The sequence below is a fragment of the Xiphophorus hellerii genome, chromosome 13 (genome assembly GCF_003331165.1).
Source record: "Xiphophorus hellerii strain 12219 chromosome 13, Xiphophorus_hellerii-4.1, whole genome shotgun sequence".
Classification (NCBI taxonomy): Eukaryota; Metazoa; Chordata; class Actinopteri; order Cyprinodontiformes; family Poeciliidae; genus Xiphophorus; species Xiphophorus hellerii.
In genome coordinates, this window is record NC_045684.1 from 1,694,575 (window position 1) to 1,710,507 (window position 15,933).

Sequence of the window (15,933 nt, forward strand, 5' to 3'; positions counted from 1 at the left end):
AATTTTCAACTTATGTCTAGAGTGCACCTATTAAGACAAATAGAAAACGTTTCATGCAAAAAAAATGCTTCTATTTATTTTTTTTTAATTTGTAAATTTTAAAACGGGTCAATTTGACCCGGAACATAACAGGAGGGTTAAGATAGTTTTAATGAAAAAGCAAAAATCTCTTAGTTTGCTCAATTGTTTCAAACTTCTGCATATGATAATCATTTCATGCTAATGTGTTAAAGATAAAGTATTTAAATTAAGTATTATCTGTAAAACTTACAAAGTATAACTTCAGAACATTTCTGATTTAAATATTTTATTTTTCATGTTGAAGTTCTCCTAAATGATTCTAGCATTATTTTGTTTGTTGTCAAACGTTATTCTTGTGATATTATGGTTATCATAACGTTTCTCGATTCATTTATTGCGATAAATTTCTCATAAGATTTTGATTCACAACTGTCACAATAAATTCCCATTAATAATAAACACTAAAACTATCTGTATTGTTGGGATTGTTAGTGTTAATATTTTGCTCCACTGTTTATTCAATTAAACGTATCAATAAATTTGAAAATATGATTAAATGCAGTTTAGTGATAGAAATCACATTTTTTATGACTTGTGTCCTAAAGAGGCGTTTTATAAACGGGAATGTTTATCAAGAGCATAATTTGTTTGTGGGGCTAAAATTACCTAAAAAGTTGTAATAAATAGTTAGCATCACTTTTATTTTTATCACAAAATATAATAATTATAAACTTTTAAGTCCAGATTTGATTCTCATAATTGAAAGTAAAAAAATCTTGTCCTGGTCCTAATATTCTGTCACAGAGGCGACTTGAATTAAAAGTCTATTAAATAGAAGCTTTAGACATGATTGTTAAACAAGATGGCCGCCGTGGCGCTCCGACACTCTGAGCTTTGGAAACGAGAGGAGAAAAAAATCCAGATTCTCCAAAACTCTTTTTAGTGAATAAAATGATTTTATGGCCCCGCCGGGTCTCGATCGGCTCTGTGACCCGGCTGCGCTGCTTTCCTGCAGGTTGATCCTCCGGACCCAGGATGCGGTTCTGGCTCCAGACGCCAACGGCGCCATGAAGGAGTTCTGCAGCCAGAACTGCGTCACTTCGTTCAACTACAAGAAACACACGCAGAGCATCCGCGCCGCCGGCGCCGCGCTGTGCAAAGCGCCGCAGACGCAGTCGCTCTGCAGCATGTGCTCCAGATTCAGCACCGTGAGTTCAGCGGACCAGAACCCGCTTCGCCCGGTTCTACGGGCTCGCCGCTGTGAAGCAACATTTTTCTGCTCTCTCCGCAGAGCAAACACGAGGTGATCCTGCGCGGCACCGTCCACAAGATGTGCAGCGACGCGTGCTTCAACCGCTTCCGCACCGTCAACAACCTGACGATGGCCGGCTGCGCCAGCTGCGGCTCGTTCTGCCAGAGCAAACCCGTCATGCTGAAGCTGGAGGACAGCAGCAAGACGCTCTGCAACATGGACTGCCTGGCCAAATACAAGGAGGTACCTGAACGCCTCGCATTCCAGTTCACTGGAAATAAAATATTAACTTGCAAGAAATAGGAGACTGTTTCAGTAAATAATTGATTAAAAAACGGTTCTAGTTTCACAGGAAGATTATTTCACTTCTAACTTGAGATTTTTCCCACATTATAAATGAAATAATCTGCCAGTAGAATTAGTGTTTTATCAATATTAACAAATTATTGACCTGAAACTAGTTCCTACACTGCAAAAACACAAAATCTTACTAAGTATATTTAGTCTGGTTTCACATGTTATTAAACTGGGACAAAACTAACTTACAAGTACATTTTCAGAAAGATGAAGGAGCTTCTTTTAAGTAAATAATTCCTTAATATTAATAAGAAACTGTTTTTACTGTCATGTTATTTACTTCTAACATGGGAAAATGTTTTGATAGTGAAAATAGTACTTATTAAAATCAATATTAAGGATTTATTTACTGGGAATAAGATCTGATATCTTGCTGAAAAGTTACGTGTAAATTAGTTTTTCGTCTTATTTTAAGTGTACTTAAATATTTTCTCTAAAATCTAAACCCAAGACACTTGATAAGATTTTGTTTTTTCCAGAAAGTTTAGCACTAAATTTTCTACGTTTAACTAAAGCTCTTGAGAAATTAATCAACATATTTGATGTGGATTGATGATTTTAATGATGACACTTCATTTTTCTTACTCTGGTTTCCCAGCTGTTGACTCTGATGTTTGATGTTTTTATATTTTCATGATGTAAAGCTCCGAGAACGGCCTTGCTGCTGAAATGTGCAATGCAAATAATCTTGATTGCTTTTCGTTTGTTGCCAGAAAACGAAGGTGATTCTGCCGTGCACGATGTGCCGCGCGCCACACATGCTCCCCCAGATGTTCAGCAACAAAAACAGCGACGAGTCAGTCAACATGTTCTGCAGCAACAGCTGCTTGATGGCGTTTAAAGTCCAGAGCGTCAGCTCTTCAGGTGCGGCTGCACACGTCTCCTTCTGCTGGACGTTAAAGCAGTGAGATGAAGACTCTCCGGTTATCTTTGATTCTCTGTGATCTTAAAAAGTCAATATTCTGTGATTCGCTACTAGATTGTAAAACGATCTTCCATTTGAGAAACGTTATTCCTGTAAATGATGAATGTTTCAGTTTTCTTACTCTCTGATGTTTCTTTCTGCAGAGATATTTTATGATCAGTTGAGATTGAAAAGCAGCTAATTTACGTTAACAAGACAAACGGTTTATTTTATTCTTTACATAAACAAGTTAAAAAAGACTGAAAAAATACACAAATGGATAAACAATATTTAAATTCCTGTCAACTGCAAGAACAAAAGCGAACTTGTTATACCTCCACTTTTTTATACATAAAGCATCATTAAAATCAAAACAGCAGAATTTTCCTCTATATTTCTGAAACAGGAATTCTGAATCTTTTAAAAGAAAACAAACAAACCTTGTATTTATTTAGAAAATTATTTTTATACATTTAAAGTTCTAATTTTGTTCAATATTGCAATAGTTTGATACATTAGTTCTTACATTATCATCACCTGAAACAAACAGTATTATAGATAATAAACAGAATGTATGGACTGAACAGAGAACGCCACGTTCCTAATATTCTGGCAGCTTCATTTGTGACTGACATAAGACTGAACTTTGATATTTTTAGTAACGTTTCGGTTCGAACGTTCCTCTGCAGGAGCTCGGTTAAACTGTGACAACTGTGGGAAGAACACGGTTCCTTCGTACCACCTGGCCATGTCGGACACCTCCATCAGGAACTTCTGCAGCATGCCGTGCGTCATGACGTTCCAGGTAGAGACGCCACGAACGCAGCCGCTTCATTCGCTCCGCAGGTGAAACTCTAACATTTCTCCTGCATCGTTTCTGTTTCACAGGAAAAGTTCAAGAAGAGCCAGCCGCAGCTGAACGTTTTCACCAAGCTGCCGGTGGGGTCGGCCCAGGCCCAGACCGCCACGCCGACGCAGCTGGTCGACGCGCTGAAGCTCAACTGCTTCCAGTGCGGCCAGGTGGTCACCTCCAAACCGGAGCTCATCCAGATAAAGGTAGCAGGAAACGAGACGCCACTAAACCGTCTCGTCTAAACCTGGGATGATGAATTTTATGTATTTTTTCTAATATAAAAGTTGAAAGTTTCCACCAAAAAAACGTCATAAATTGAGATTAAATTTCTCCTCGAAACTCAGAAATTTCCAAGTTTTTTGTAGGAATTTCAGAGATGGCTCTCAAGATTAGATTTTTTTTGTTGGAAATTTTACAGTGACCTAATACTCCGTCATTGATTTTGCGTGTTTGCTGTATTAAAAGAAAAGCGTCTAGTTTTCAGTTTCTTTTCGACTCGACTCAACAGATTTTTCAGTAATAAGAACTGAAACGCTTTCTTTCAAAGCGTTTGCTATATTTAGCAAACGTTTTATATGAATCATTTCAGTAAAAGTCTATAAATATTCAAGGTTTCACGTTTTGGCAAAGCTTGGTTATAAAAAGACACATACTTTGCATTTTCCATTGTAAGAAACGTACAAATTAAAAGCGTCTATTTTAATCTACAGGCCACATTTGTATCATTTTTAGAATTGCACTTTGGATCTGAACAGATAAATGATCCCAGAGTCGGGTTTTGTGATTGTTCCCGTGTTTCTTCAGGATAAAATAATTTTCCTGTGCGGTTCCGACTGTTCGATGGAGTACAAGAAGGCCAACGCTGTGATGAGTCTGTGTGAATACTGCAAGATCGAAAAGATCACCAGAGAGGCCAAGAGGATCAACAACAAGGACTGCTACTTCTGCAGCGACGGTGAGCGCAGCGGCTTTACGCAGTTTTCCACGTCTGGAATAAAATGTAAAAAATTTATATTTTTAGACTTTTATCCTCTAAGTAGCAATCTTTACTCACATTCAAGAATTACTGAGTTAAAACAAGCTCGTATTTCTTACTGAAAGTTACTCATAAGTTAGTTTTGTCTTATTTCAAGTGTACTGAGATATTTTCACCAGAAACTAGACCAGAAATATTTTGTTTTTTTGCAGTGAATGACCATGACTACACTGCAAAAAGCACAAACTCTTACCAAATCTAGTCTAGTTTCTAGTGCAAACGTCTGTTTTGTTTTATTTCAAGGATGGTAGATTAAAGGAAACTTTTCATCAATGAGCTTATTGGTCAATAAATCCTTAATGTTGATTTAAAACATGTCCAGTTCCACTGGCAGATTATATTGAGACATTTTTCTCATGTTGGAAGTGAAATAATGTTCCATTGGAAGTAGCACATTTTAAAATCAACATTAGGGAAATGTTAAAACATTTCTTGCTGAAATGTAACATCTAAGTTAATTTTGTCTTATTTGTCATACTTGGATATTTGAACTAGAAACTAGTCAAAAATCATAATATTTTGATGCAGAACCGCGTTCTGTTGCTGTTTCCAGGCTGCAAGCTGCTCTTCAGACACGAGCTGAGTAAGAACTGGGGGAAGCACTGCCACTCGTGCGTCTACTGCCACTGCGTGTCCAAGAAGCTGGTGACGGCCCAGTACGGCGGCTCCATCGAGGAGTTCTGCTCCGAGGAGTGCCGCTCCAAATACACCATGCTGTTCTGCCACGTAAGCCGCCGCGATCCGCGCGCCGAAGCCTCCGTTTGCTTTCAGCGACGATGACGATGCTCTCACTGCGCCCCCTTCAGGTAGCAAAGTGCGACAGCTGCGGGCGCAAAGGGAAGCTGAAGCAGAGCCTGCCGTTGCTCGGAGAGGTCAAACATTTCTGTGGCATCAGCTGTTTGCTCAAGTTCTGCTGCGATAGGGTGGCGGCCCAGGGCGAAGTCATCAAAGGTCCAAATCACTTTTACCTTTATTCCACATTTACTGAGCATGAAAATGTTATTAAAAGTGTTAAACAAGGTTTAACAGAAGGGATCTGCTTAATAGTGATAAAGAAAATAATGTAAACAAGTTATTACAGACAGAAAATGCTACTGTTGCTTAATAAGGCCAATAAGTATTGATTTCACTGTCAGTGATTATTTTAGTAATTCATTATTTTGTTGATTAATCAGATAAAAAATGCCAGATTTTACCTTTTTTTATTCTTTTAACCAATTAATATTTTTTTATACTAGAAATGCATTAAAAGATGCAAATTTATATATTTATATGTATGCATGCAGTTATAGCTTAATTACTGCGCTAAGTACTTTTTTTTCAACAAATGTATTTTTTTGTTGTAATTAGTGATTAATCAATTACTAAATTAGTTATTTCAATAATTGGTTAATTTTTATTTGATTAATAATTTCAGCCCTATATTTATGTTATAAATGTTTCTATAATTTTAACATGATCAACATATTACTATATAACAGTTAAATGTAAAACTAAAAATTTAAGAAATAGTATTTACTTTAATTTCCTGCAGAAGTAACTAATCATCTTTTTTGATCTGTTTGATCCATAATTACATTTTAGGTAATTTTATGATGGATTGCAGCACAGAAAACATGAAATGATTAAAAACTGAAATCAAATTGTTCATGTTTTTATCACAGGTTTATGTAAACGATTGTTTATAGATCAAGAAAATGTATTTAGGAAGTAATTTGGCACTTGGATTTCTCAGCATTGTGGGAATAAACCAATTTATTTTCTCACAAATTGAGAAGGTTTAAAGTTTTTCTGGAGTTGAACCAAAAGCTGATTATATTGTCAAATTCCCATAAAGTTTTATTATTTTAATTGTAGATGCTTTTTGCAAGATTACTTTGTGTCTTAGGCCAAGTTTTTTTTTAATTTCTTGGAAGTGATTTCTAGATGTCAAACTTTCTATTAACTCAAGTTTTGATGGACATAAATAATAACATATTTTGTTCAAACGATAGAAAAACGACCAAAAGGAAAACCTGCAGAAACGGTTTGAGTTTCATGTCTGTGAATCATGTTGAGAAGCGACTGAAGATCGTCCAGTCGAACTTTATTCACTATTGTTTTATAAAACATCTGCTGGACTGTTTGGGTCAGAAGCTGTGGGACTCGGTTTGAAGCGGTTGTTTGTGTTTTGGTTCCTGCAGCTGCAGGCGAGGCCACGCCCGTCATCGCCAGCGTCATGTCGCTGGCAGACCAGCCGGCGGGGAGATCCAAGTCAGCAGACAAACCCACGCACCTCAGTACAGAACCCAGACAAAACCGATTCATCTGTCTGACCCGGTTCTTTGTTTCACATCTAAAGTTTCCCTTTTTGTCTCAACAGGCACCAGGTCAAAAACCAAGAGCTCTGGAAATGTCCAAACAGACACAGTGAAGATCCATCCTCCTCCTTCTCCTCTTCCTCCTCCTGCGCCGAAGTTACTGAAGAACAAAGCGCTGCTGTGCAAACCTCTGGTGCAGAACAAAGGAGTTTCCTGCAAAACGCAGACGGCCAGCGTGGAGGCGCAGACCGGTACGGACACAAACTATCAGTCAGTTTATCCTCACACATTTAGAAAGTAAAGTTTATCCAGAAAACAATTATCACAGGCAAAATCACAAAGAATTGTACAATAAAGATAAAATTGTACAGAGAATAACAAACATAAAGTCATGAAAAAGAGCTTGGGAAGCTAATCCACCCGCTGATTCTGGCTAAAATGTTTTCAGCCAGAATCTGTGAGTGAAGCCACTGATTGGCTGAAAACAAAATGCAGTAAAAAAATTAAAATGTTCTGATTCTGTAAATAAAATACAGAATTTTGTTGTTTATGATTAAAGTAAATTAAAAATTGTTTATCTAATTTTCTTTTTTTCCCCTTTTTTTCCAAATTGGTGGAATAAAAATACAACCAAAAAACAATAAGCTGTAAATCAATTAAAGAAAATTTACAGAGCAAAATTTCAGCAATTTTTTTTAACATGTAAATAATTTTCTAGACAAAAATAAGCAGAAAAAACACGTAGCAATGTTTTACCTAAAAAACAAAGAAATTTCAAATGGCCTCGCCATTTTTCTGAATTACTTCCATATTTAATGATTTATATCATATTTCTAACACGTTTTGTTTTTGATCCAAATGGGTTTTTCTCAGCTGTAGAGCAACCAGAAACATTTAATGCCTTTATTTATTACTTTATTTATTAGATATTTAAAAACATCCTCTCTGTCCTCACAAAATGTCCTTTTCTCTTCCCGTAGAAGACGCCTTCCCCAGGGTCCTGGTGCTGCCGGTTCCAGTCCCGGTTTTCGTTCCTGTTCCCATGAACATGTACAGCCAGTTCGTCCCCAAACCTCTGAACGTCCCGCTACCTGTACGCCTGATTATTGGTTATTGATTTCATCTGAACTCGATCGGCTTCACTCAGATTTATTTCTTGTTTGTCCGCGTTGCAGCTGCCGGTTCCGATGTTCCTCCCCGTGACGATGAACAGCGCCGAGCGCATCGTGGAGACCATCCAGGAGATCAAGCAGAAGATCCCGTCGGATCCGTACGAGGCGGAGCTCATCCTGATGGCCGAGATGGTTGCCGAGGGCGACGAGGAGAAGAGCAGCAAGACGGAGACTCGGAAAGACAAAACATCGGCGAAAGAGTCGGAAAGCAAAGAGGCTCCTGCACAAGACGGTGAGACTCTGCAGAAACAACCAGAAGATTAAATCACATTAATTGATTATTGAAATAATCAGCTACTTCAGTAATCGATTAGTTAATTGACTTAAGAAAAGTTTATTTGCTGGGGGAAAAAACACCATATATTGAACAGTAATTGAGCCAAAACTGTACAAAAAACAAATGTATACATTTAGCTTTTTGGTTAATGTTTATATCTCTATTTATAAAAGGAATTGAATTGTTTTATTTTCATTTTTTAATGCATTTCTAATATTGTCTAACAAAAGACTGAAGCAGTTAAATCTAAAATATGCAAATTGTTTTATTTGATTAATCGTCAGAACAGAACAATCGGGTCAAAGCAGGTCAAACATAGAAAGGATGGAAGTGCATTAAAAGATGCAAATAAATAATTTAATTCCACTTTTAAATAAGAAATTAAACATTTTACTGTCTAAAAGTCCATAATAGCATCCTTTAGTGCAGTGGCCCCCAACCCGCGGCCCGGTACCAATTGGTCCACGGACCGGTACTTAATTAAATATTTCTGTTTTATGTATTATTTGAGTCTGGAGGATCTTTTATTTTGAAAATCCTTTAACCGGATTCTCTCGGTTCCGTCTTGCCGCCAACATGGAGCCACAAGCAGCAAAACGAGTCAGAAACGGATCAGATTGTTTGGAAAGTTTCTTTATGAGGGAAAAGGCCCAGAGAAGAGACAGGAGGATGGATTTATCCCGGCAGGTGATTCCCACAGTCCAAGCTCTGCATGATATGGTGACCGGATGTTAATGAGGCAATGAGACCAAGAACCCTGAGCATCAGCAACACTTCGGGTCTCATCGTCTCTCATCTCTCCCAGATGGACCGTCTGGTTGCAGAGAAACAAGCTCAGGGCTCCATTAGTCGTTATCGTGAAGTAAAATGTTCCTTTTGTCGCGCATCTGTATCTTATTTTGAAGGTGTAAACATTACCATAGCGACCAGAGTCAGAGAGCGTTAGGGCAGTGGAGAGACGAGATCAGAGGAGTAGAGCTTGTGAGTTTTAGGTTTGCTTTACAAACTGTAAATCGTTTCAGTTTGTAAAGCATTTGTTCAGGGAGCCTGAACTCCAGGTAGAATCTCTCTGTTTTGCTTCCCATTAAAATGTTTTCAGTCATGATGTAAACTTTGACCTCTGCTGCTCTTTTTCTCCAGATCATATCAGCAACTACAGCGACGACCTGGATACGGACGACCTGGCCAGTTTCCTGAACAACTGGGAGGAGACGAGCTCCGACGCCGGCCTCAGGCTGCCGGGTCGACAGTACTCCTCTGAAAAGCTGAACCCGGTCCTGGACGCTGCCGCCGCCGCCGTCGTCCCGTCTCCAGAGCCGGATCTGGAGCCGCTGCCGTCGCAGGGCCCGCCGCCCCTGGACATCGAAGCGGATTTCTCCATCGGTGAGAGTAAAACGCGGAGCTGGACCTGCTGTGAGATGTTTTTGGTTGTTTCTCTGATGTTCAGCGCCGCTTTCAGAAACCCTGGAGAGGATGGCCCGGCTGAGGGAGCACTGCAACAGATCCCCGAGTCCGACGCCGGCGCCGAGACGGAAACAAGCCCACAGGAAAGCCCGGGACAAGAGGGTGAGAGAGGAGAGCCGAGTCGCAGCAACTAGCGGCTGCGTTACGGAAAATCTAAAACTAGAGGAGCAGCAGAGGGAGATACTGAGTGATACTTTTTGGGGAGAGAAGCCAGGGAGATTTTTTTTTCATTTTTACTTCAAAAAGCCACTATAATAAAAAAAATATCAGATATAAATGTATACAAAATCACACTGTTTAATCCGTCAAAGAAAATACAAAATGAATAGAAATGTAACCAACAAAACCAGTCTGAAACATGGCAGAAACGCTTCCAGGGGAGGCGGTGGCTTTTAAAACGTGTTCCAGTGTTAAATGTTCTTTAGAAGCTGATGTTGGTTGAAAATGGGGAAAAGTAAAATCTAAATTAAAATGTTGGGTTTACTTCAGCCTGGAGCCTCTGAAGTGAATCAGTCGGGTTGGATCGGGCTTGAACTCATTGCCTCCATTCTCTGTTCAACTTGTTGAATGGAAAATAAAATGCAGTCAAACAGCCTATGTCATCAGCATCATTCTAGAAATTGACTGGTAAAAATGGAGAATTATGGGATGTTTTTGGCACAGACCTCTCCATGATCTTCTGCCTTTAGGGTCGTAAATCCCAGCGGTTGTCTAAAGCAGCTGAAGAAAGTTCGCCGAGAAGCTCCGCCAAGAAGTCTGTGTCTGCCGAAATCCTGAAGCTGAAGAGCCAGTACGGCATCGACGCCTGGAAGTCCTGGATCCAGTGGAGGCAGACGCAGCCCAACCTGGAGCAGCGCCGCTTCGGCTGTGAGTCCGGCCCGCCGCGGGACCCGGCCTCCTTCAGAAACGCCTGGTTTCCATGGTAACGTCCGCTCTGTCCGCAGCACGGCCCCTGGAGCTGAAGGAGGATCTGCTCCGCTGCACCACGGCTGAACTCAGCTACGGTCTGTGCTGCTTCATCACCGAGGTGAAGCGACCGAACGGAGAGCCGTACCCCCCCGACAGCCTGTTCTACCTCTGCCTGGGAATCCAGCAGGTGAAGCCGCTGAAAAACAAAAACTCTGATTTAAAACGATGTTTTTAGGCCAAATGTGTTCCTGCTAGCTGTGGGACTCCATTAAAAATTTAATCTAGTTTATTGCAGAGTCTACAGTGAATTAAACGTATTTTAATCAACAAAATAAGCAACATTTTTACTAAATTATTGAATAGATACAATAAAGATATGTATTGTTTTTATTCTGCTGTTCAGGTTATTTTATTTCTGAAGCAGAAATTAACCCCCAGAAGCCAAGAGAAGCAGCTTTGTTGTCCGTCGTTGGTGGATGTCGCTCGCGCGGCAGGTTTACAGGCGTACCAGAAACGCACAAAGCTAAAAGTTCCAGCCGGAAAAAATAGTGCATTTCATCAAACATCTGTAAAATGTGACAGTGTATTGGGGAGGAAAGGTGAAAATTTTAGTTTCAAAAGTTATAAATTTCCTTGTTTTCCTAGAAAGCTTCTGAAATTAACCTCAAAATTTCAAAAACCTCCAAAACCTTTTTGTTTTGTGGCAGAAGTATACTTTTTTTTAATAGGTCACCTTTAAGATTTCTGCTCTAGGACCTCCAATGTTTTCCTTCCACTCAACTTTCCACTAATATGCCTGGATACAGCACTCTCAACAGCCAGAATCTTTAGCCTTGACCTTTTATGGCTTACCATCCATCATCATCATAACAAAACATTTTTCTAGTAAAAATCTATATATTTTTATTGGTTTTGTGCAAGATTGCATTTTTTAGAAACTGACTTTGTTTGTATGGCATAAAGAATTGGTACATGGAAGTTTTACTGATCAAATTAAACAATTTGTAAATGAGGTTTTTGCTGCTGATCTGCACCAGAAACTCTGTAATCGACTCCTCTCTCTGCAGTATCTGTTTGAAAACGGTCGAGTGGAGAACATCTTCATGGATCGCTTCTACAGCAAGTTCTCCACAGATTTCACCAACATGCTGAAAAGTTTTCAGCCCACCATCACTCCCAGAGGTGAGTTCACGTCAGACACAGCAGTCGCCAACTTTGACGTACATTTGTTGCGATTTATCGGCGTTTTTCCCTCGCAGGTTACGTGCATTCCCGCGTGGAGGAGGAGTTCCTGTGGGGGTGCAAGCAGCTGGGGGCGTACTCCCCTATCGTCCTCCTCAACACGCTGCTCTTCTTCTCCTGCAAATACTTTGGCTTCACCACGGTGGAGCAGCACCGCCAGCTGTCGTTTGCCCACGTCATGCGCTGCACCAAAACCAACCCGGACAACAGCAAGACCACCTTCCTGCGCTTCTACCCGCCCATTCCTGTAAACGAAGCAGAGTCAGGTATATTTCACATAACAATTGGTTTGCACTGCAAAAACACTAAATCTTATTTCTAGTGCAAATATTTCAGTACACTTGAAATAAGACAAAACCAGTTTTGCAGTAACTTTTCAGCAACGTGTAGGAGCTTGTTGGAAGTAAATAATTTATTAACATGAATAAAAAGCAGCAGTTCCACTGTTGGATTACTTCATTTTTAACTTGTGAAAAATGCCTTTATAAGTTAAATAATCTACTAGTGTTGAAACGATTAATGAAATTAATCATCAATAATTGATTATTGAAGTAATTTTTGACTAATTTAGTAATTGATCAGACTCGCTAAAGGAACGCTACGTTGTTGTGTTTTAGGGCAAAAAAATGCTTTTCTTATTTTAAAAGGAATTAAGTTGTTTTATTTGCATCTGTTAATATCCCATATTTTACAGGAAAGGCTTTTGGTGTTGATGTGAAATCTGCCCTTTTTTTTTTATCCAGTTAATAATCAGATTAATCGATGACTGAAGTAATCGTTAGTTGCTAGTGGAACTAGCACTTATCAGTATTAAGGGATTATTGACTTCAAGCTTCTGTATTTTACTAAAAAGTTACCTTTAAGTTAATCTTATTTTATTTTAAGTATACTAAAATATTTTCACTAGAAACTAAAAAAATACTTTGCAACATTTTGTGTTTTTGCAGTGTAGTTAGGTTATCCTTTTTATTGATAAAACCGTAACTGAGCCTCATTTATAAAAAACTACAGCTTGGATACAGCAAGCTGTATGTATGTGCAGAAATAATCTACATATGACTGAATGTAGAGAATGGTTCATAGAATTTGTGACATTGATAAACCAAAATAAAAACACCACCAATAGCTACAAAATGCTCAGTTTTACAGTTACAGGCTTTATTCTGCACAGAAAGATGCAAAATAAACGACTTTCTCTACAGCTGAATAAATAAAACCCAAGAAGGCATCAGGATCAGTTTCATATTCACTGATCTTTTCAAATTCAATGAATGAAGAGCTGAGTAATTTAATTCAGTATTTTCTTCCTTATAATTGAGCAGGCCCATTCTGTGGTTTATTTTTGCATTTACTTTCTCTAGTCTTTAAAGTGATGGAAAAACTCAAATATAATCCATAGAAAACTGAGTTTTATCTGATTTATTCATATGTTTTTGCTCATTTCTAGTACACTGTATTTCTTTGTGCAGGAAAGGTGAGACATAAAGACGGTGACAAACCTCAGTGACGTGGCTCTGCTTCTCCCAACAGTTGACTGTAATTATTGTGTTCAGATCCAGATGGAGTTCCAGCAAAGAGGCGTAAAGAGGAAGAGAGTAAAGAGGAAATCCTGGAGATGATGGAGAACACGGAGAACCCACTTCGCTGTCCAGTCAGACTTTATGAGTTTTACCTCTCCAAGTGGTGAGTGGATGATGCAACCTCACCTTTTGGTTCTTAATTTTTTCCCTCTATTAATATCAGCATCATCAAGGCTATTTTGCTCCTAATTTGGTTCTTTAAACCAAATTTTCTTAGACAAGTTTGTGTAATCTCTCTTGTGTGCATTGTATCTTAAAAATAAGTGAACAAAAACATCATACCTAAAAAACGCACACAAAAAAAACCCCAACATCTCCAGAAGATAAATGTTAAGCAAAATGAGGAAGAAACAGTAGAATATCCAATAAAAACCTGACAGATGCATCATCCTTGAACTGAGTTTTTAGCCAATAAATTTTTGGGAAATTTTCACATTGGAGCTAAAATCCTATATTCAATCAAACTATTACATTTTTGTTGTTTTTTATATACATTCAGCTATAGAAATTTTGTTTTTGCAGCAAATGTGTCTTAATTTCCTGAATAATTGATTTAAATATTAATTTTTACCAAGTTTTTGTTTACACAACAGTTGTCCGTCCCTTAAGTTTTAAAACCTTTCCATTTTTATTGTGGCGTTAAGATGTTTAACAAACTTGAAAAATAGTTCAAAAACAATCTGTTACTGCGAATTAAAATGATGGGAAAAGCCGAAGCAAAGCTTCAACAGGAGCTTGGAAAGCTGTTGATCAAGGTTGCTGTTAAATATGACGGAGTAAAATGTCCTCCTCATCCTCGCTCTGTTTTTTGGTATATTTCTTTTCCAGCTCGGAGTCGGTGAAGCAGCGCACCAACATGTTCTACCTTCACCCTGAGCGTTGCTGCGTCCCGAACAGCCCACTGTGGTTCTCGTCCACGCCTCTGGACGACAACACCATGGAGTCCATGCTGATCCGCATCCTCACCGTCAGAGAGCTTCATCTCAGGACCAAGAAAGACCAGCCTGTGGTTTCTGACCCGCCTTTTATACCTGAAGAAGAGGATGAAGACTCTGAGTGATTTAAAAAAAAAAGAACCGAAGTGACCTTTTCGTGGTTTTGCAACTGGCTGTCTAAATGTAAATAAACGTAAATGTTCACTACAACTTGTTCTCGGTAACTCACGATAGCAGTATGCTGAGCTGGAGAAAAGTTCCTTTCCTAAACTCTGTTGAGCGAGAGTTGCACATTTTCAAACGCACACTGTTTCTGCAGACTGTTCAGCTCGCAGACTGTTTACTGCTGCTCAAAGATGAAGACACAAAGCTCATCGGTTTAGTTGCATCTTGTTGCTTTCGGTTTCCTTCCAGGTATTATGATTCCTAACATTTCAGTGCACGCAAGTCTGCCGTGTTTTTTTTATTTGAAAGATAAATAATGAATGGTCTGCAGTAAATCTGGAAATATACAAAACCTAAATTCTGAGTTTGTTTCTGGAGCTGTTGGCCCAGTAACAAGAACTGAAATCGTCTATGATCTTTATTCACTTTAATTGCATTAAGGTTTTTTTAACTCCTGAAAATGATGTGATATCTTTAAATCTAAAGATGCATGTTAGATTTTAATTTTGGAGTGATGGTGTCCTGGCTGTTTTAGATGTGCACCTGCTGCAAAATATCAAATTCAAATCTCTAAACTAGTACAAAAGGTTAATCATTTAAATCAAGTAATTGAGACCATAAAAGTCTAAAACATGCAGGGTACCAGCCACGAAAAAAAAGAAACAATCCCAGAGGCCTTTTCACACAACTGTCAAATTTTGTTGTATTATAAAAACTAAGCCAGTATCACAGGCTGAAATGAGACCATAATGATAAATAGTAATGAGGGTACTGGGAGCTAATCCAAAGATGTTTGTTCTCTAACATCTTGAGAATAAGAAGCAATTTGAATGTAACTGAAGGATTGGTAAATTGTAAAAGGAAGAGCAAATACTAACCTGAAACACAATATTTTTGCCATTTTGATATGAGTTTTTGGTATTTTTTGGGATATTGTTGAATCCAAAATGAGTCCGGGGATCATAATGCTGGGTAACTGCAGCAAGCTATGTGTATCTTGGTTATTTTAACCTCCTGTCCTTAGATTATAGTTGTCTGTTTTATATTGTTTGTTCTCTTTTTAATAAAATAATGTCTTAAATTGAATTTGTGTACCTGAATTATTTTTCTCTCGTCTCTGATAGTTAAATTTTAGGGTTATTTTTTTAGTGTGGTTATGAGGACTTTGCCTGTCCTTAGAATGTCCCCATAAGACACGTTCACACATTCTTCACAGTTCTCAGCTGCTCCTTGCATCTGATTCGCTCGTTCAATGTCAATCACTGACGTCGCACTAAGCTAGTGACGTTACAGTCAATGATTGGTCAAATTTTCTGCCGTGCGCGTTGACTAGTTATTTACTTCGGTCACGTGGTCTTTCAAGACGGGAATGAGAATAAAAATGACTGCAATGGTTTCTTTACACTAAAGAAAGCTATTCTGACACTAAAACGAAGGTAAGTGTTGCTCATTGTGAAACTTATGTC

The 15,933-nt window shown here is 38.7% G+C and overlaps 2 protein-coding genes across 9 annotated transcripts in view; both read left to right on the plus strand.

Moving 5' to 3' along the window:
• Positions 1–15,553, plus strand: part of zmym4.1 (zinc finger MYM-type containing 4, tandem duplicate 1) — a 28,258-nt gene extending 12,705 nt beyond the window's left edge. For all 5 annotated transcript variants that reach the window (XM_032579922.1, XM_032579923.1, XM_032579927.1 and 2 more), the window contains 20 exons: positions 1,037–1,229; positions 1,313–1,516; positions 2,344–2,494; positions 3,224–3,339; positions 3,423–3,590; positions 4,192–4,342; positions 4,977–5,149; positions 5,230–5,374; positions 6,607–6,702; positions 6,786–6,974; positions 7,704–7,816; positions 7,899–8,127; positions 9,313–9,555; positions 9,632–9,738; positions 10,326–10,503; positions 10,581–10,732; positions 11,613–11,727; positions 11,805–12,053; positions 13,341–13,470; positions 14,196–15,553. In XM_032579922.1, the coding sequence (XP_032435813.1) occupies positions 1,037–1,229; positions 1,313–1,516; positions 2,344–2,494; positions 3,224–3,339; positions 3,423–3,590; positions 4,192–4,342; positions 4,977–5,149; positions 5,230–5,374; positions 6,607–6,702; positions 6,786–6,974; positions 7,704–7,816; positions 7,899–8,127; positions 9,313–9,555; positions 9,632–9,738; positions 10,326–10,503; positions 10,581–10,732; positions 11,613–11,727; positions 11,805–12,053; positions 13,341–13,470; positions 14,196–14,427 (3,334 nt within the window). In that variant the 3' untranslated portion in view covers positions 14,428–15,553. The remainder of the gene's footprint in view (positions 1–1,036; positions 1,230–1,312; positions 1,517–2,343; positions 2,495–3,223; positions 3,340–3,422; positions 3,591–4,191; positions 4,343–4,976; positions 5,150–5,229; positions 5,375–6,606; positions 6,703–6,785; positions 6,975–7,703; positions 7,817–7,898; positions 8,128–9,312; positions 9,556–9,631; positions 9,739–10,325; positions 10,504–10,580; positions 10,733–11,612; positions 11,728–11,804; positions 12,054–13,340; positions 13,471–14,195) is intronic.
• Positions 15,554–15,800: 247 nt separating this feature from the next.
• Positions 15,801–15,933, plus strand: part of LOC116730585 (uncharacterized) — a 34,200-nt gene continuing 34,067 nt past the window's right edge. For all 4 annotated transcript variants that reach the window (XM_032579918.1, XM_032579919.1, XM_032579920.1 and 1 more), the window contains exon 1: positions 15,801–15,903. The gene's annotated coding sequence lies outside the window, so the exon portion shown is untranslated. The remainder of the gene's footprint in view (positions 15,904–15,933) is intronic.